The 20,670-nt window shown below is 47.6% G+C and overlaps 1 protein-coding gene across 1 annotated transcript in view; it reads left to right on the forward strand.

The window, feature by feature from the left end:
* Window positions 1-11,874, forward strand: part of LOC149367299 (uncharacterized) — a 42,519-nt gene extending 30,645 nt beyond the window's left edge. The window contains exons 11-12 of the mRNA XM_089554967.1: window positions 9,661-9,771; window positions 11,702-11,874. Coding sequence (XP_089411093.1) covers window positions 9,661-9,771; window positions 11,702-11,749 — 159 coding nt within the window. The 3' untranslated portion in view covers window positions 11,750-11,874. The remainder of the gene's footprint in view (window positions 1-9,660; window positions 9,772-11,701) is intronic.
* Window positions 11,875-20,670: the final 8,796 nt, after the last annotated feature.

Raw genomic sequence — 20,670 nt, forward strand, 5'->3', positions numbered from 1 at the left:
GGAACTGGACAGGGTCAATTGATTAGTTAATTTATTTATTTTTATTTATTTATTTGTACCTCACAGGCCCTGAGGAGCATTGGGTGAGGGGGAATATCAAAAAACAATTATGCAGAAATAATAAACCATAACATATAAGAGATATATTATATATGATACTCTAGCGTGCAACGCGAGATAGAACACCAGAGCAGAGACGAAAAACTGCGGCGGTCTCTCACTGGTCCGAGCGCGCGAGCGAGAGACAGACAACTTCTTCCTCTACTAGTGCATGCACTACTACTGTTTCTTCGAAGGCATGTATCTATATAATATGGAAAAGGCCTTTGTCCTGTAGTGGGTGTAGTCAGGATGATGATGATGATGCCAAAGTGGCCTGCCACTTCATGTGAAAGGACTCTGAATGAACAGAGAGTGGCTGTCATGTTCAGTTTGTGCTTTGAAGTTAAGATAATCTATTACTGTCACTGTTTACTTCTATATCAGAGACAGTAAATGTTGCTCTGCCTATATAATAGCTCTGCCTATATAGTATTTGTATATTAGACTTCCTGCAGGCATTGCTGTCAGATGGCACAGCTTCATCTTGGAGGATGGCAGAATCTTGGATTGCCTGCTTTTTGACACAAACCTTGTGATAGTCCTGTGCACAGTTGTGCACTAGTCTCTTGTACTCTTGTAAGAGGGTGGTGGGGGGGGGGTGACATTCGTGGCAGTACCTCTTAAAGTCTTCTGGATAGTAGCAGGGAACAACAGGGAACAAGATTTGTGCCCCCCCCCCCCCCCTCATGCCATTTGGATGCCTTGCCCCCCTCTGTGCACGCCTATGATCCTGTACATGTTTATCTGGAGTTAGGACCCTAACTGTCGGCCGTGGGAAATTCCTAATCTGCGAGAAGCATGAAAGAAACATGCATGCCTTGATTGCTGCTGAGGTCCATCTTCTAATATTCAAGGTGGCTGTTGTAACTCAGTGTCAAGTAATGTTTCCTGTTATCTTGACTCAAAGAATGCCGCTTATTTGATACAAGGTATCCATAACGACTGCAGTGGAAGAGAGTGTCAGGGTAACTTCTTTCGTTCCAGCCCAGAAAGACATCGAAATCTTCACCTTGTTTGTCTTACTTAGAAAGAAATGGTGCAAGCTCTCTGCCACTGGATTTCAGTTCTCGAGCAGTTTACGGGTACACTTGCCACTGAGCAGCTAGGACTGGTGATTCTGTCCAGCCACACTTGCGAACACCAACCTTTTTTGTCTGGTAGAAACCTTACCTGCAGCGGAGCCTCCATCAGCTGTGGTTGTCCTTAATGGCTTAGGACTTCATTGCAATCACAATAACATCTTTTTTTTTTTCAAATTTTGCTGAGGCCTCGAACTCCTCCTCGTGTTGTATTCATGCAAATATGGTAAATTAGTCATTTTCCCATCATTCTGTCACTCCTACCGGTGTCCGTAATAACAACAGTATCGATAAAATGAGAATCTGGCTGCCAACACAAAATTCCATGAAAAATGCTTAAATGTGTGATTTTTCACGGAATCACGGGACACTAGGGGCCTTAATCTGGAGTAGCCTTCCTGGTAGACTGCTAGGCTAAACTCTTCAGTGTTCATTAAGGAGTACCTCCTCCTGTTTTAGCATCTTGACAGTGAAAGTGCTCAAAAAGACAAGGACGACAGAAAAGGAGAGACATACAAAGTGCTTTGTATGTCTCTCCTTTTCTGTCGTCCTTGTCTTTTTGAGCGCTTTCACTGTCAGAATGGAAAACCAACTCGCCCACTCACTTCCATTTTTCTTTTTTAGCAGCAGGCTAATCATAGTTGCTGGTTTTTCATAATTGCTTTTCAGTGTTAACTGGCTGACTGTATGACAAAAATTAAATGTTCCAACCATTGCCTCTTTTTCCATTAAATCTAATGCATCTCCTGGTTATGCAGTGTCACATAAAACACATGTGTCAAAAACAGTGCTTTTTTAGACAGAATGACTAATGGCTCACTGATCTGTTCACATTCACATTCATTTTTCACATTCATTTATTCCACATTTATCCTGGTACAGAAAAAATGTGAGGGCAAGGACTAAAAGCTGCTAGTTAAGCAGCTTGACTAAGGCCCTTGCCCCCTTTGATGGCAGCGTACAGGGGTTTAAAATCACACAAAAAATTACACACAATGATTAGATTAGTTTCTGCAGAAATTCTTGCACTACAGCACAAAATACGATCAAATAATATTTTACGCGCGTGCACCAGAAAGCATTATACCGAGTCAACACACACACACACACACATATATATATATATATATATATATAACTCTATACACAAAAATTTATACATGTACATACTTCAAAAATGAAATCTGAAATACAGACAAATGTATTTATGCAGAAATGTTTCTCTAATTACAACATGGAAATGCCAGTCCTTAATCTATTGCTTCATGCAGTTAAATTCCTAAAATATTTAACGAGTGCGGGTCTTGACGATGTTCTTATGTCCATGTCTGTGTCTTGAAGTGTGTTTAATAATACTGGCAAGCGATGTTCCAATCTATTAAAACCGTTATTTGTGCGCGAAAAGGGGACTAGCCAAATGTTTCTGTGTCTTATGTTGTAAGGAACATCCAAAGATTGTCTAAGATTGCACAGCGAGAGAAAGCATGTATTGGATTTTGCCAACGAGATTTTATACTTCATACTTAAGTTTAAATTGTACAGATGTACAGCAGGGACTATATTATATGTTGAGAAAAGCTCTGTTGTATGGCCATCATACGGTAAGCCTGCAATGTGACGGATTGCTTTCTTCTGCATTAAAAATAGCCGGTGTATGTTCGCCTTTGATGTCGTTGCCCAAACAAGGCTACAGTAATTGATGTGTGGGGTAAATAAGGCATTATATAACATTAGCTTTATCTTAGGTGGAACAATGTAACGAAGTCTGCACAGAACACCACAGGCCTTGGCCAAGTTGCGAAGCACATTTGTTACATGTGCATCCCAATTTAGATGTTCATTAAATACTACACCTAAGGTTTGCCAGTCTGCGGTGGATCTAGTGATATAAGTCCCCAAAGTGTTGCTTTCCACCTCTTTCAAACTGAGCTGCATTGTTTCGCTCACCTCAGTCAGAGATAAAGCCACTGCAGTGGATCAGTGGTTATGGTCCTAGGCTGCTTACCCAAAAGGCACTGATTCGGTCCTGGCTCCGGTGGTCACATTTCAGTGGAGGTGAAATGCAGAGGCCCGTGTACTGTGCACGTCAAAGATCCCCAGGTGGTTGAAATTCCCGGAGCCCTCCACTACGGCGTCCCTCATAGCCTGAGCTGGTTTGGGACGTTAAATTCCATTAAACTTAAAACTGATCAGCCAGAGATGTCAGTGCTGAGAAAAATAAGACCGATGTACTGTACTTAGGCAGTGACATGAAACTTCATGAGTTCAAAATTTGTGTTTCTTTTGGCGTTGGCCTCGGAGCTGTCTTGGCCTTTTATTGAAACAGTGTACTCGTCACACCTTGAAGCGGACACTGATTGGTGCATACTTTGCTATCTAGTTTAACATTTGCAAAGGGGAAATCTTTGGTGAAACGAAACAAGGAAAACTATGCGTCATGATTTCCAGACAGTCTTGAATTTTATGAGTACAGTGGGCATTTTAGTAATGATACCATCAATGCAGCAATAAAAAAGAAGGGATGTTACTTGATGGTCTTTGTTGTATGTTTCATCACATTTCTGTATTCCAACTCCTCATTTTCGCCTTGCATGGTGGACAAAAGTGGTAATTATGGGTCTGATAGCAGTTGCAAAGCATAACTAGCTTGACTCTAATAGTCAAATTCTATATTAATATGCGTTATAGGTTAAGTATGTACCTTTGTGTACACACAAGCACCCACACATATGTGCATGCAAACGCACATCGTACACACACGTAAGGGCTGCACTTGTTTATGGACCACTTGCCGCAACTTGGCACCCAACAATATATATATATATATATATATATATATATATATATATATATATATATATATATATATATATATATATATATGCTTTTATTAGTCTCCTATTGGTGAAAAATACAAAAAAAAAGAGCATGCCCTATGCTGCTTGGTTTCTTTGGCTGTTGGTTTCGTTCACACACTTATATATATATATATATATTATAAAGAAGCAAAGAGCTGTACATTTTCCTCATGTGACTTTGTGCCACGGGCAGCTACCAACATTACAATAAACTAACCTCACAGTAAAATGAAGGTACGCTTGATTTCCATGGCGTTTTCAGCACGGAAGTGAGCTGAAGAGCAGATGAGGCGAGTGCTGCCATACATACGATGGCAGGCCTTGCATGTGAAGTGCTGTGTAGAGTAAGTGGTCTCTGCCGTAATTCTCATCTGGAATAAGTTAAGGGAGGTGACGTCTGCCAATGAAGGGCTGTACCAGTCTTGTTTCATTGCGGGCAGTTCCTACCGGTCTTATCATCCAGACTTTCAGTGCGTTATTTGTATGAATTATCCACCAGGCCCACGCTAAGTTGTCATAATATTGTAACGCGGCGGCCAGCCGAAGAATGAGGCGTGGTGGACGATGGCTATGAGATGATTTAATGGCCGCTGGCCTAGCGCGGGCGCTCTGTCCCGCGCCACTGCAAGCTTCGTCTTCGTCACACTACCCGGGGCCTCCGAGAGATCGTCCCGATCGGTGACGAACAGACGGCGAAATCGCGATGGTCTTGAGTGAGGGATCGAACAATATGTAGAAGATGATGCAGTGCTGGCCGCCACGATGAGAAAGATGAGAGAATGAGTTCCGGTCCACGAAGCATCCGCGCCGTAGGGTGCCAGGAGCTGACGGCCGGGGTCTCTGGACGCACCGAACGGCGGGGGCAGGGGGGGCGGTGTCTTTACGTTTGGGTCTTGGGTCGGTGGGGTCTTCGATCGGTGGGGTCTTGGGTCGGTGGGGTCTTGGGTCCGTCGGGTCTTGGGTCCGTCGTGTCTTGGGTCCGTCGGGTCTTGGGTCGTCGTCGCATGGGTGGTCGCACGAACGGGACATGCATAACCTGGGTGCCACTTTATTCGGAAGATTTCAGTGGAAAAATGTCACTTTTCTGTAAGCCACATTTTAACAAGATCTCGAAAAGAAAGCATGGCCTGTAAATGAGTGTGCTACTAGTCATTTGTGCATTTCTTATGGGAACTGGGCACAAAATATTCTGCGAGACCATTGAAGGTGGTAGCGCAATGCTGCAATGTCGCATAAGTTATCTGTGTAGATGACATGGTACTGCATTTTTCACTGTTAACCCTTTCAGGCACTTTTTACACAATTGTGTACACAGCAAACTCGCAGCTTTTTCTGAGAGATTGGTGCACCTAGCAGTGATTTCATTGTTCCACTCGAACTGAGCAGCCTTCTTGTCACAAATAAGTTGGTTTTTTGTGCCAGGTAGCAAACGCAGTAAATAATATTTCACTCAACAGTGAGCTAGGTAGCACTTTGTCCACCATTTTTGTGCAGACAGATTTTGTTGCCAGTGAAAACATTGTTTTTGCTCAGTTTCGGGTGTAATATGTCTCTTCGAAATGCAAAATGATTCCACGATTCCTAGGGTGCTTACCTGACACATGAGAACATTTCGATGTTACTATTCCAAACAAATCTGATACAGTCGAACCTCGTTATAACGAACACGGATACAACGAATTATCGGATATAACGAAGTGAAAGAAAAGTTTGGTTGGACATCCTTTATTTCTAAGGGAGTTCTATCTGTATAACGAAACGAAAAATTCAAAATTTGACACTGTATCGGTTATAACGAAGCAGTTTTTGTATTCACGGGGCTCAAAATGCGCAAACAAGAAGGAAAAAATCTCAAAACACGCTAAATTTTGATCTTTTGAAGCGCGCGCACCTAAAATGTGTTTGAATCACCCGCGCTTCCGCACGCGGCGCCATCTAGGGAGAGCGAATGAATCTAGCATCAACGGCTGCCTAGCACGTGACTGGCACGTGATCGAACCGACGCCCGCTCCGCTCCCCCGCTACAGTGAACTAGAATAGGGGTAGTGTGCTCACTGGCCAGGCTGGAGTGAAGCAACCGGTGTCGCAAAACGGCAGCGGCGCCGTGGCGGCGCTGCTGTCGTGTTCACTGTAGGAAGGCCGGGGGGAACAGGTCCAAGCGTATGCGGGATGAAAGGCCGCGTTATTGCCACAAGATCGTGCTTGCACGGAGTAAACTAGCTTGCATCATGTGTTTTGCTCAACATTAGCAGATGAAGGTTTAATGAAATCCTCATCCGCGAGAAGGCAGGGCGGGTCTAGCGCGTGGAGCGCAGCGGCCGCCACTGAGATTCTGAGAGCTAATCGGCTGAAATTGCGAACACGACGCTCAGTGTCGTCCTACCAGCGCGACTTTAAGCAAATGCTTTGAGCACACCAGTTCGGCTACGGCGTGTCGCATTATTCCCAATATTAGAGACAAAGATCGTTTCAGATCATTGCCAATGAATGCTGTGAAATTCTACACATGCTCGCAAATCCAACCCTGGCGTTCCACTACCTTGCAGTTAATTTCGCGACTCGTTCATGCTTTTCGATTTGCCCGTTCCCACCCATTCCTTTGATATAGGTACGAATTGCGTACAAAAGACACACACAGGAAGAAACACGAGGGAGACTGAAAGAGCGCACCTGTGCGAAGGAGACCTGTGTGTGTCTTTTGTGCGCAATTCGTACCTACAACAGTATGCACCGACTCGCCCAACAAGGAGTTCTTAACATTCCTTTGAATTTGCGTGCAGTAACTCCTCTGCCATAGCATCAGCCCGTGGGCTAATTTTCAGCAGATTTGAAATGAAACTACACAAAGCGTCAACTTCAAATTGGGCAAAGACAAATTTATTTACATTGTTTGCGATAAGCACAGAGGGAAAGCAACTGTGGCAGTGCTTCAGCTGCGGCTCAACTTCAAGTGCTTGGCCCGTTCACGTCTGCCAGGCCTCTCAGTATTCACTCCTTTCACAAAAAGTGAAGCCTGGCTACGATGTAAAATTTTACAATTTCCTTCGAAAGATCTTCTGCGTGCGGCAACCGACCTCTTTACACAATCTTGCCCTGACCACGTGCAGCAAATCAAAGATGCTAGTCTGAATGGAGTTGGCTTTGGCTGAAGCATTCGGTAGAAAGGTTCTCAAGCTTCAGCACAAAATCATACAGCTGTGTGAAAGGGTAAATAAGTCCTCCCCTGTCGCATTATCTTGTGTACCTTGCCAGCTGAAAACTGTGATCAGTGGCTGGCATAGTTAGGAGGCTAATGCAGCTTTCACGCTTTGCCTTATTTTCATGCTACATAGCCTGCAATATGAAAGACAGTTGTGAGTCACTCTTGACTATGCGCTGACTATGATTACGGCGCGCTCCTGCCTGATCAACTGACAACTTCACTGTAGTTCTGGCATGCGACGTTCATGTATCTCGGCAGAGTCTTTAGCCCCCACATCAAGCAAGGAGGCAACAGAGAATCTTCACAGTTTCCCTGAGAAATGCATTTCACCAAGCCATAAAATGAAAGGCAGTTTACTATGTTTAAAAACTTACTGCCGGATGATAGTCTTATGTGGCCGCTAAGGTCCTCCAGTGGGTCTTGACATAGCTTAGATGTCATCAAGTACTTATAATTCAGCTTTTCTGTGAGGTAAGACAGCAATTCTAGAGTGCTTGCGTAGCCGGTATTGCAACCCGGCGCGAAGCAATGGTACTGCCGGCGACCGGGCATTTTTTTTCCCTATTCTGAACACTCTCGCGATTTATCCAGGATGCTGTATCCTTGCCTTGCAAGTTCGTGGGACACGAAATAATGTTCTAAGCACGCCAGTGAATCCGCCAAATCAAGCACCAACTGAGCACAGCACACAACGACGACCAAAACAACGCCAAACAGCCAATACGCGAGACCGCGCCTACTTGTGCCGCGCCGACTACAGTGTTCGGAACAGCGGCGGCACCTAGCGGACAAGCGGGAAACTAAAAAATGTCGACACCAGTGGCTTCACCTCGGCCTATGGAGGCGCGGCACAGTGAGCACACTACCCAATATTCTAGTTCACTGTACCCCGGCCACCCCCGTCGTCGCAATTTCCGACCCGCGCCCCGTGCGCGCTATCTCTGCAGTTCAATCTGTAGACGCCGTAGCGGAACGCATCTTAACAAACAGCAGTTTCGCTTGAAACGAAGATAAAGATATTCAGGGCAGTTGACAGCGGGCGCATGGAAAAGTCATTGCCGCGGACTTCGGTGTTGCGCCTAGCACTCTTATCTATCCAGATAAGATGGTTGTCCTGAGCGCAAGGCAGATTTCAAACGCCCACTCTGCAGGCGCTGTGAAGAATGACAGCAAGACAGGAAGTTGAAGATGCCTTGTTTGCATGGTTCAAGGACGTTATAGCACGTAACCTGCCTGTGTCTGGTGCCGTCCTTCAAATGAAGGTGAGAAGTCTCACTTCCCTCTGAGGCCACAATGACTTTCATGCAAGCAGTGGCTGGCTGCAGCGATTTAATGACCGCCATCGGATTGTTTGCCACGTCTTGTCTGGTGAAGAAGCAGCCGTTGGCGCAGAGAACTGCGAGAAGTAGGCAGAAAGCTTCCGCATGCAACTGGGAGGCAAGCGGACAATTTTGGCGAGACGACATGGCGTCAGCTGGCGGTTCCGAACGTTACGTTTGAGGAATTCATCTGTGCAGATGACAACTTGGCTGTGGCGCCCGAACTGACCGACCAAGAAATTGCTGATCAGGTGGTTTCCGCAAATGATGCTAGAAACAGCGATGCATGTGAAGATGGCGAAGTGCGAGCTCTCAGCAGCACCGAGGCCGCTGACATGGCCAGGAAGTTCAGGGGGTACTTCGGGAACCTACCTGTGGCCAAATAAGCTGACATCGGGAAAGCGCTGCTCTGTGTTGATTTCGTCGAGAAATATAACCTGTCAAACAGTGTGAAGTGCCGCCAAACGAAGATTACGTCGTTTTTTAAATAAATTAGTTTTTGCACCTGGCCAGCAGCCCGATTTGTGAGTTTTCCTCTTGCTTTCCAGTACGAAATGCAAGGCGAGGTTTCATATGCTTATACCACGCGTTAAATTCAAAAATAGTGCATTTTTTCAACCCTGTGCTGTCCATCTTAAAGTACTCTTTACCTGGGTTTATTAGCGACCTTTTCTGTGGGAATTTCAGTGCATACTTTTATAACGAATATTGGATATATCGAACGAATTTCCGCGCAAAATGCGACTTCGTTATAACGAGGTTGGACTGTACTTTGTACGGAATTCTGCACATCGTTGTGAAAACTTACGTGCTGGTCTTTCACGCTCAAAAACTAACAAACTCCCTTTCTTGAGGCCTGAATGTACTACTTAGGTGAAAAAAATAACTGATTTCAATGAAACAAAAAATGGCACCTGAAAGGGTTAATATTGAAAAGGAGAAAGAGTACTACCGTGCAGCATAATATTGCACTCTAACTTGTTGCATATGCAGAGTTCTATCCATTTTGTGATGTTGAAATTATTCATGTGTCATAAAGAATTCAGAGGTGGTAATGCTTAAACCCTGTGTGTACTCACGCTCTGTATCCCTGCTTGCAGGCAAGTCCAGGTGTTCCAGTCCAGGTGCCAGGCGATCCAGAGAGGCGGCACATGGCCAGATGTGATGCCGAAGGCGGAATCCGCTATCACTTCAACCAAATGCAGTTTGCGGTATGTGACGCAATGAGCAGCATCCCCGTGGCTGTTTGATATGGCATAATACGGTTGACGTTTCATCTAGTATGCCGTAAATTTAAGGCTGCATTTTGTGGCAGAACTCGCACTTGCAGTAAAGAGGCCTTACAGCTCAAATTAGGCATGTGTGTTCTTTTGGCTGCAAAGAGTGTTGTCGTAGCATTGATATTGTAGCGACAGCTATACTAGGCTAGCACAAGCGCATTTCGTGGTGCCCGGTACAGGCCGCTACTGCTCATGCGCCATTACCATGGCAACTAGTACCATGGCAACCATGACGCCACTCGGGCTGTCAATCATAGAAAAGAAAATTGGGGTCTAGGTGGGAATCGAACCCGGGCCGCCGGCGTGCGAGATGGGGGCGCTGCCAATCTGTCACGACACTTCGACATTTGAACCTGAATAAAGGCGTGTCTAGTGAATGCACAGTTCTTAAAAACATATCTTCGAGATATGTATTAAGGCATACATGAGTAATTAAGAGCATGTTAATTACAGATGTCGCAATCAAGCGAGTACCAAATTTCCTCTGCTTACGGTAAATTTCCTCCGTGCTTGGCGTGTCGTAGAAGCACCATCATGCGGCACCCACTGAAAACCTCTCGCAATGTACAGCGCTGGCTCAGCAGATGGTGCAGGTGGCGGACCGTGGGCAGCTTCCACGCCGCATGAAAACAATCGGAGAAAGGCTAAGTGGGCGGCCGAGGCGCCCGAAGAAAGAGAGGAACGTCTCACAAAGAGACGCCTCCAAGGTGCTGAATGACAACGAAGGCATGTTGTGTCGCTACCGGAATGTCAGTAGACGAAACTGCTTTCGCTACGTATATCCGGGCCTAGCTGAGCTAAGCCGCGGCCAATTTTTGGGGATTTTGGGTATTTGAATTGGTGTGAGAAGCCAGTACACTTGAGAAAATTATTACACACCTGTTATTCCCCTAGATGTTTTGTTTCGATTTCTTGCACTGTGACATCATAGGTCAGTACACAGATCTATTGTGCTCAGAGGAATTACGCTTTCACTGCTCCATCATTCGTTGCAAGTGCGCGGTATACGGAAGATGACAGAACAGTGTAGTCTTTCTCAATGCACGGAAACCGAAACTGCAGGAAAACAGTGTAGTACAATAAATTTTCTAAACCACATTGAGACGTCTTACCCAGTTCAGTTGTTCTTAAGAACTTGTGTTCCATTACTGCTATGACAAAACCAGAAAATTCAATGTCTATGCTTCCTTAATTGTGTGTAGACACCAAATGTCGGGTACATTTTCTTTGCAATGATGTGCAAGGCATCGTTTTACTGGATCACTGCAAGGTATTTGGCTACAACTGCTGAAGTGTTTATAATTAGATTTCTTCTCTCCTCTGTTTTGGCTTCAACAGCCGAGCAATGGCTCTGATGTGTTAGGTAAGGTGAGGCATGAACAAAACTGCAATACAATCACTACCTCTTCGCTTGAGATTTCAGCTCTAGAAGCAGGCTTGCTTTAGCGCTGTAGTGAATTGAAACGACGGAGCAGCAGTTTTTTTGATGCCTCGTGACCTACATGCCTGCACTAACCCTTGATGTCCTAGTCATCGCTCGGCCGTTGAAACCGGAACAGGTGAGAGAAGAAATTCGATTACACATTATTATTGATTGCAGGGAAATGCCACATGGTGATCCGTGTATACTAATGTCTTATGGATCACTGAAAAGAAGAAAATATGTGACCAAATATTTGGTGTTTATACTAGTTTAAAATCTGCTGAGCGTGGGCTAGGAGGGCAGGTTCAAGTACCAACGGTAATACATGACGTCGTTATGGTGACAGTTACTGTATCCTACCTAACATACCCATCAGCTATGCAGTGTACATTTTCCTTCTTTAGCCATGTGGAATTGAAATTTTCTGCTTTCTTCCAGGATGACATTGCCAAAAAGCTTGGCGTCGAACCACCTAAAAGGAAGTGACGATATGAGCCATTTCGGCACCACGAGAAGAATTGTGAATAATGGTATTTTATGGTCTGCAAAAAGTAAAATGAAATAAAAACAAGGAAATGAAATAAATGTCTTGAAGAATTTTGTTTACGTCATTATGTGGTAGGCAGAAAGGCTTGCCTCACTGTTCTTGAGCCTTTAAAAGTAACAGACGCAAATTGAACACAAATAAAACCTAAAGGGGCCGACCAGTGACCAAAATGTGTCGTGAGATAACGATAGAAATGGAAAGGTCACACCTCATGTAAGTATTGAGCACAGTAGTATTGAAGAAACGTGCATTAATAGTTTTAATGTGGCATTGCAAATTGCATCAACAAACTGAAGGGCCACCTTGCAGAGAAACCCTGCCATTATCAGTGTATCCTACGTGACGACATCTCAGTAAAATATTGCTAATTTGTTTTAAGTGCACTCATTCAGGAGTGTTCGTCATAGTTTGTTCTAGTTAACGCTCTCTCCAGGGCACCCTTCGATGAAATGCAATGCTCCCTTCGCATCGCCAGTGATGTGTTTTTAGATTTCGTCACCAGATGGTGCCACAGTGTTTTGCACAACTTGGATGCAGCGGGACCATGCTTTCGTTGAGGAGACATACAGGCGCGGAGAGAAGTAAACTGAATCCCCGCACAATAAAAAACTGCGTGTCAGTGCCGCCTGGCCGAGCAGGGCAAAAGCTAAAATTCGCCATGCACATGTGCAGGCCCCAACCGGCACGATCCTCTCATTGCTCCGCTTGCGTCGCATTTTGCCGGTGTCTGCCGTGCTGGTGATGGTAATGATCGGATGGCTTTTGATGATTTGTAACAGAAACACCCAAGCCAAGTTTAGTTTTCAAAAAACTGCACGGTTTTGACTTGCGACATTTCCTTTGCATATCATATATGGTACATCGTGCAGCTACGGGTAATTTTTGTTTGCAAGAAGAAAAGGACAGGATATGAAGATAATGAAGCCACAGGTTGGAAAATTAGCAGGAAGGAACTGAAATAACAATTTATTGCAAAAATATGAAGTACCTTAAAAAATTGATGCCAGGGGCTCTTGCAGTGTGATGACGTCACTCATTTGCACGACTAGGAAGTGTAGCTCTCCTAGTGAAACAATCCAAAGCAGTTTCGCTCTCCCTTGAAGCAAAGGGCAGCACTGCACTTTTTGCTAGATGCATTTGTGAGGTGGATGCAAGTGTGCACACTTGTAGAGCCAAAGTGGCCCATTTTATCCAGGCAAACATCGGTAGTTGGCAGCGGCGCCCTCTGCTGTGCTTGGTTGCGTGACTCCATTTCAGAACTGGGCCGCCCTGCGCACCTCGGCCTGTGGTTTTCCTGCTCTGAGATGAAGCCTCTAAGTGGTGCCGCCTCTAAGTGGCCCTCTTTCATGGAGGAAAAAAAAAAACTGAGGGAGCGTCCGGCAACAGCCTTGAGGCCTAGTGTTAACAAGTAAAGATATAGTAAAAAAAAAAGTTTGTCCCACTCGTGATCACGCCACGTGATAGCGTGCGGTAAAATCTAGCTTCACTGCGCGCGCACATGCGCGGATTAGCGTGGCAAATCAACCTCTTTGCTGTAGACGCCCCACGCCACAAACAGCGCATACGCGCGCACTAAATCATACCAGAACCAAAACAAAGGTTTGTTTTGGTTAATTGGAGTTCATCGTCCCAATGCAACTCAGGCTATGAGAGACGCCGTAGTGAAGAGCTCCGGAAATTTCGGCCACCTGGGGTTCTTTAACGTGCACTGACATCGCACAGTACACGGGCCTCTAGAATTTCTCCTCCATAGAAATTCGACCGCCGCGACCGGGATCGGACCCGCGTCTTTTGGCTGAGCAGCTGAGCACCATAACCGCTGAGCCACCGCGACGGCTAAAAAAGGACTGACTGGGAGAGCGAGAAACTGAAGGAAAAAACGGCTTCATAAACACTCTGCTTGCGAACGCTGGCCGCTCCCTCCTTAGTTTTTTTCTTCCATGTCCTCTTTCCCTCTAGTTGCTCCTCTTTACCTCTGCCGATTGCGACCTCGCATCTGACAATTGAATCTCATAATTTACCGTAAACCACAGTAAACCACATTTAATTCACAATTCATTTCATCCACACTTCATTCAAAATTTTGTCAGAATTAATCGAATATTCACACTTCGTTAATTTAATTCGGAAATCATTTAGTTAGCACTTTGTTCACAATTAAGTCGTAATTGATTTACTCTAAGTCACTTTTAATGCATTCCAATTAAGTTACATCATACCCACATTAATCCACCTTAATTTATAATTAATTCATCTTAATTCGCTGTAATGCACCTTAATTCATCTTCATTTACTACTGGCGTTTCTATAATTTGTTATTATTGATTACATTTCGATTAACTCCAAAGCCCCCATCGTTTCACCTCGGTATTCATTTCGTACGTTCAAATTTCGCGCCGCTCGTCGGCTCCGCCCAGTTTTCCGATCACGGGGGAAGACACGTGGTACGACACTTCCCGCGATTCAAATTTCGCGGCAGTCGCGCTCCGACCGCGCCTACCTTTGGTCGCTTTTATTGGCTCTAATTAACTAATGATCCGATTGACATCAAATTTTTTTTCCCGGCATCCTGACATCACCCCCCTTCGGTTACAACCACTTTTTAGACGATATCTCTTTGTAGTTCCCCGTAACTGCTGCCGACACGTTTTGCGGGCAAGAAATCGTCGACATAGCCAAGAAAGGCAAGCATCCAGCACCTCTGAGAGCAGCCACTATGCTTGTGACGCTGGATCGCGCTGCAAAAAGCGCTAGGAGCGGGTTTTAAGCTGAGCAACTAGACCAGGTTCCAGTGCAAGAGAAATGTGCTTCAGGACAGGCGAACAGGGCGCATTCATTTCCGCTGCATCGTGCCCTCGTAGGAGCAAGCTTGAAAATCAGCGGTAACTCTATTAAACGAACCCGAATCTGCGGCGGTAGGCCGAGCGTTTTGAGCACATTTGGTCGATTGCGAGACACAAATTAGTCCCAATTGAAGGCACGAAAAGTTTGAAGAACGAGGGCTCTGTGGTGGAAATGCGTCTAAAGCTTCCTCAGTTGAAGCGCCATAATGGTAATGTCGCCCCCGCGGGCTCTGTTGTTACGTTTCGGGCGGTTCGACGAACGACGAGCAAGCGGCGACACCGAAGGTTGTCTGGAACGCCTTTATTCACACTTGGCAGACGGGCAGGAAAGAGCGGCGCAGCGCTCTGCCGTGGCGTTTATATAGCATCCCCAGAACGCCGGCGCGCGTCCCACTCGGCTCGCCTAGAACGCCGGCACGCGTCCCACACGGCTGATCCAAAACGCCGGCGCGCGTCTCACTCCGCTGGCCCAGAACGCCGGCGCGCGTCTCACTCGGCGCACCCAGAACGTAGCAACTCCTCCCCCTTTTAGGAGTGCACCACATAAACTGAACAAGTTCTTCGCTGTTATGCCAATAGCTGTGAAGAGCTCCCCCACAGTCGCAAGTCGACAATAATGTAGTTCGTGAGAACAACACGCACCGCTGCTCCTTATAACAGTCATGACGACCAGTTCGGCGCTGTTGAAATCCTGCTTCCGAGATCTGGTGCGGCGGAGTCCACAGACGAAAGCACCAGCACAGCACAGCAGCACACCGTTCCGAGGTCTGGCTGGAGGAGGGGGTTGTAGCACGAGGATGAAATCACCCACACATGACTGTGACGGCCTCCGTGCCGTTGAAGAGATGTGGACCGCAGTGGCCAGGCATCAAGGGCTGCCCCGACGGTGCCTTTTTGAACCTCTGGCCGAAGCCACCGGCGTCCCATTCTTGAAAGAGGCTGATGGCTGGGTAGGTGGGGAAACAAACAACAACCAAGCCCCACAGAAGCCACCGAGGCGCCCAAGATGTCAATTCTGTTCACGGAAAATGCCTTTGTTTGCCTCATTATACTGCCCAAAAGTCTTCCTAAATGCAACCAGATTTTTGCCCTTAAAGGAAAAGATTAGTAGCGAACATTTGAAAAGAGGAATAAGCATGAATGACTGTCTGATGAGACTATGCACAGTGATGCAGATGAGCCAAAAGAAACAAGAACTATAGATGACGTACTTATTCGTGCGCCCGACTTAAGAAATCTGTGTTCGCATGAAGTTTACCTCTCTTATGCTTTACCACAAAAGCATATTCCTGGATAGTTAAACTCCACCGGAGCAATCTGCCGTTCTTTTGAGACAGTTGCTGGAGCCATGTCAACGGTCGATGATCAGTAATTAGAATAAATTCAGAGCCCAAAAGGTAACAGCGAAGTTTCTCGACAGCCCATACCAGGCAAGCGCATTCTTTTTCAATTGTGCTGTAAGCTTGTTCCCTCAAAGTAAGCTTCCTGCTGACAAACAAAATCGGGTGTTCTTCCCCTTTGTCGTTTTCTTGGCTTAGTACCACGCCCATACCTCTTTCGCTAGCGTCACACTGCACCAGGAAAGGCCTCGCGTAGTCTGGGGTGGCCAGCACAGGCTGAGTTGTCAATGCCAGCTTCGGGGACTCAAACGCTTGATGCTTACGATCGTCCCATACAATGTTATTGGGCTCCTTTTTCTTGAGGGCATCCGTAAGTGGACTCGCCTTTTCCGAGAACCTGGGAATATACTGATGGTAGTAATTCACCAGGCCGATGAAAGACATCACCACCAGCACCATCGGCACCAGGGTAAGGGGTGCTTTTCGTCGCTCGTTCGGACGTCCCGTTTTCTGACACGTATCACGCGAACGAACGAACTTCTCAAAAAACGAGAAATTCGGTGTTACATTTTTTCTCAGGCTATCTCGACATTTTTCTAGCGTTGGGTCCGTGGCCTGTTCTCTGATAAGTGTGGCCTTATCAACATCTACCAGAGCACGGAAGTTCGCGCTTTCAGGCGAAACCGGCGTGGTTACGTCTGCTTCTTCGAGCGTATCCTCCGGCATCCCTTCTGCCGTTTCGTTATCTGACTTATCAGCTTCTGCCCTCGTCGCGAGCGTTTGCGGCTCAGAGGCGTTCGCTGACGTCATGGAGCGAGTGACTACTAGAACGGGATTCATTTCAAGCGAGACGCCCGAGTCATCGAGCTGCCTTGCCGCTCTGTTCGAAAGAATGTACGGGCAGTTTGGCAATACTCCGTCGAACACTGCTGCCTCCGTGTCTACTACACCGAAAGGCCCGTCTAGTGTTTGGCTACTGGCAAGCTGGTTGTACGATCTTCCAGGGCCTGTCGAACCCACACGCAGTCGCCTGTGAAATCGTCTTGCTTCACTAACGAGGAACGAACCAGGTCGTGTGTGGCTCCTGTGTCTCTTAAAGCCTTGCAAGACTGACCATTTACTTCTATGTCGTACAAGTATGGCCTAAGCAGGTCTTGTGCCTTATCCATGCACAAGTTAACCGGTGACGCTTTAGGCACACGACAGCCTGAAGCCACATGACCCGGCTGGTGACATTTGTAGCAAAGAATAGGCTTTCTTGCTTCAAACGACTTTGTTTTTAGCTTTTGCTTTTCTGGATCCAACGCTTCCTTTGAAGGTGGAACATGCGTCGAACGCTCTGCGTTTTTAGACAACGCACGAACCGTTCCTCGCTCGTGGCTTCGGACAAAGCTAGGCTTTTCTTTATTAAATGTTTTCTCGTGTCTGGAGCAATACAGGTCTGCGTAATCTGCCGCCACTTGTACGGTTTTTACATCTGGCCTGTCCTGAATCCAATCCTTCAGGGTTGAAGGAATAGAACAGAAAAACTGCTCAAGTGCAATCTGCGCTAGCACCTTTTCGCGGTCCTCATAAGAGTCTACACCACGGAGCCAACTCTCTAGAAAGCCCATTAACTTGTAAGCGAACTCGGCATAGCTTTCTTCAGGCTGTTTCCTTGCCTCTCGAAACTTCATTCGAAAAACCTCAGGGGACAACCTGAACTTCTTCAGTAGGCAGGTTTTTACGGACCATCCGCCTCTTTGCAATCTAACCTTTCCAAAACGTCAGCCACTTCCGCTGGCAGCAAGCTCAGAAGCCTTTGTGGCCAGCTCGACTCCACGAAGCCCCCTTTTCTGCACACCCGCTCAAAATTTACTAGGTAGAGACCTATGTCTCCCCCGACGCAAAAGGGCTGCAAGAGACTTCGCATGTCTAATTTTGTCGATATATCGACCGCCATGGCTTCCTCGTCCTTCTTAACCTTTTGCTTAAGCATTTCTAGCTCAAGTTCTTCTTTCTTTCGTTTCCTCTGCACCTCGGTCCAAGATTCTAAAATTTCATCGGCGTCCGCGCCACACTTTTCGATGGCCGAGATGATCTCGGGCTTTCTCATGGCTTTCGCCACCTTTACGCCCAGCTCTTCGGCTAAGAGCATTAATTCGGGCTTAACAATCGCACCGAGATCCATCTTGCTACGACCGAAAACTTTACGAGGAAAAAAATCTGGCTGCTTTCTACCCACTGCCCTTTCTAGTCAGTGACAGTCTATTTTCACCTTTCAAGCTACCTGGTGAACAAAAGAGACCTCCCAGGCACTCACCGACAACCGCCGCGGAACCCGGAGTCGTTGATCCCCACCGCTGCCGCCAGCTGTTACGTTTCGGGCGGATCGACGAACGACGAGCAAGCGGCGACACCGAAGGTTGTCTGGAACGCCTTTATTCCAACTTGGCAGACGGGCAGGAAAGAGCGGCGGAGCGCTCTGCCGTGGCGTTTATATAGCATCCCCAGAACGCCGGCACGCGTCCCACACGGCTGATCCAAAACGCCGGCGCGCGTCTCACTCGGCTAGCCCAGAACGCCGGAGCGCGTCTCACTCGGCTCGCCCAGAACGTAACACTGTGGCATCTGTGGCGCATTCCGAAATGCCCGCTGGCTACAAAGGGCGCAACCATCCGACCTTAATCATCATTAGCGCGACACTAACGTCGGCACATTGCGAGCCAAGAGGAGCAGTGGGAGGGGTGCGCTTATTCAGTTTCTTAGTTGTAAAAATAGTAGAAGATCTTTATTCGGTCATAATTTGCAGGCCGAGCATGCCGACCGCCTGGGCGACCAGAAGTCGCTGTTCTTCCTTCCCTTCAGCGCCAAGCTAGTCGAGCCAGGTGGTGATGGATAGAGAGGGTGGGGGATAGGAACCCGACTGCTGAGCAGCCGGGAAATAGAAGAGGCAGTGGGCCAGGTCCGCATAGATACAGAGGCAGCTGGGACAGGAAGGGTCCGATCGATAGCGATAGAGAAAGAGGCGGGATGGGGTGATGACTGCATTCATTGGATGCGCTGAAGAGGGCGAGCCTCCGGCACCGTGAGTGATGGATGAGGGGAAGGGTAAAGGCGTTTGTCGACGCGGAGCTCGAGGTAGACTTCTTTTATGGTGCGGCGAAGGGTGAGTCTTCCACCGTCCTCAGGGGGCTTGGGCCAGGGGATCAACGGTGCCCGGAAAAGTGCGTCGCGGTCGAGCTGATGGGCCAGCTCATTGCCGTCAATCCCTGAATGCCCAGGGACCCAGCGGAGGAAAACGATGGAAGACTGCAGTGCGGAGACCGCTCGTTCGACCTCCTGTTGGAGAGCAGGGGTGAGGGTGAGTTTCTGTATGTGGTATATACAGTCTAGCCCGGTTAAAACGAAGTCGGCGGGAATATCCGCTATATCCGCTATTTCGTAATATGCGGACTACGAAAAAAAAATGCAAACATCGGCACTCTTCACGCCCTGTACTCACCTCGCTCTATGTATCAGGTGCTGCTCGGATTACTTGCGGTCACGGCGAACCTCGTCGCGGCTGCGCCTGTCGGACGTCAAGCCATGGCAGAAGCTGGATCGCTTATCGCGGAATTCATTCCGTCATCCTTCTCAGCAATGCATCGTTCCGGACAATCTGCCTCTGATCACCGATGGATACGTGGCAAAGCATCGCGGAACGCTTCCGCTCCCGCCCCACTGCAGCCATAAAAGCGGCTCGTCTTGCCAGCAACAACTGGGACACGGCACTCTTCACGGCCTGTACTCACCTCGCTCTATGTATCAGGTGCTGCTCGGATTCCTTGCGGTCACGGCGAACCTCGTCGCGGCTGCGCCTGTCTGGGACGTCAAGCCATGGCAGAAGCTGGATCGCTTATCGCGGAATTCATTCCGTCATCCTTCTCAGCAATGCATCGTTCCGGACAATCTGCCTCTGATCACCGATGGATACGTGGCAAAGCATCGCGGAACGCTTCCGCTCCCGCCCTACTGCAGCCATAAAAGCGGCTCGTCTTGCCAGCAACAACTGGGACACGGCACTCTTCACGGCCTGTACTCACCTCGCTCTATGTATCAGGTGCTGCTCGGATTCCTTGCGGTCACGGCGAACCTCGTCGCGGCTGCGCCTGTCTGGGACGTCAAGCCATGGCAGAAGCTGGATCGCTTATCGCGGAATTCATTCCGTCATCCTTCTCAGCAATGCATCGTTCCGGACAATCTGCCTCTGATCACCGATGGATACGTGGCAAAGCATCGCGGAACGCTTCCGCTCCCGCCCTACTGCAGCCATAAAAGCGGCTCGTCTTGCCAGCAACAACTGGGACACGGCACTCTTCACGGCCTGTACTCACCTCGCTCTATGTATCAGGTGCTGCTCGGATTCCTTGCGGTCACGGCGAACCTCGTCGCGGCTGCGCCTGTCTGGGACGTCAAGCCATGGCAGAAGCTGGATCGCTTATCGCGGAATTCATTCCGTCATCCTTCTCAGCAATGCATCGTTCCGGACAATCTGCCTCTGATCACCGATGGATACGTGGCAAAGCATCGCGGAACGCTTCCGCTCCCGCCCTACTGCAGCCATAAAAGCGGCTCGTCTTGCCAGCAACAACTGGGACACGGCACTCTTCACGGCCTGTACTCACCTCGCTCTATGTGTCAGGTGCTGCTCGGATT

The sequence above is a fragment of the Amblyomma mixtum genome, chromosome 1, assembly GCF_055824585.1.
Source record: "Amblyomma mixtum isolate Tamu chromosome 1, ASM5582458v1, whole genome shotgun sequence".
In the NCBI taxonomy this organism is placed as follows: domain Eukaryota; kingdom Metazoa; phylum Arthropoda; class Arachnida; order Ixodida; family Ixodidae; genus Amblyomma; species Amblyomma mixtum.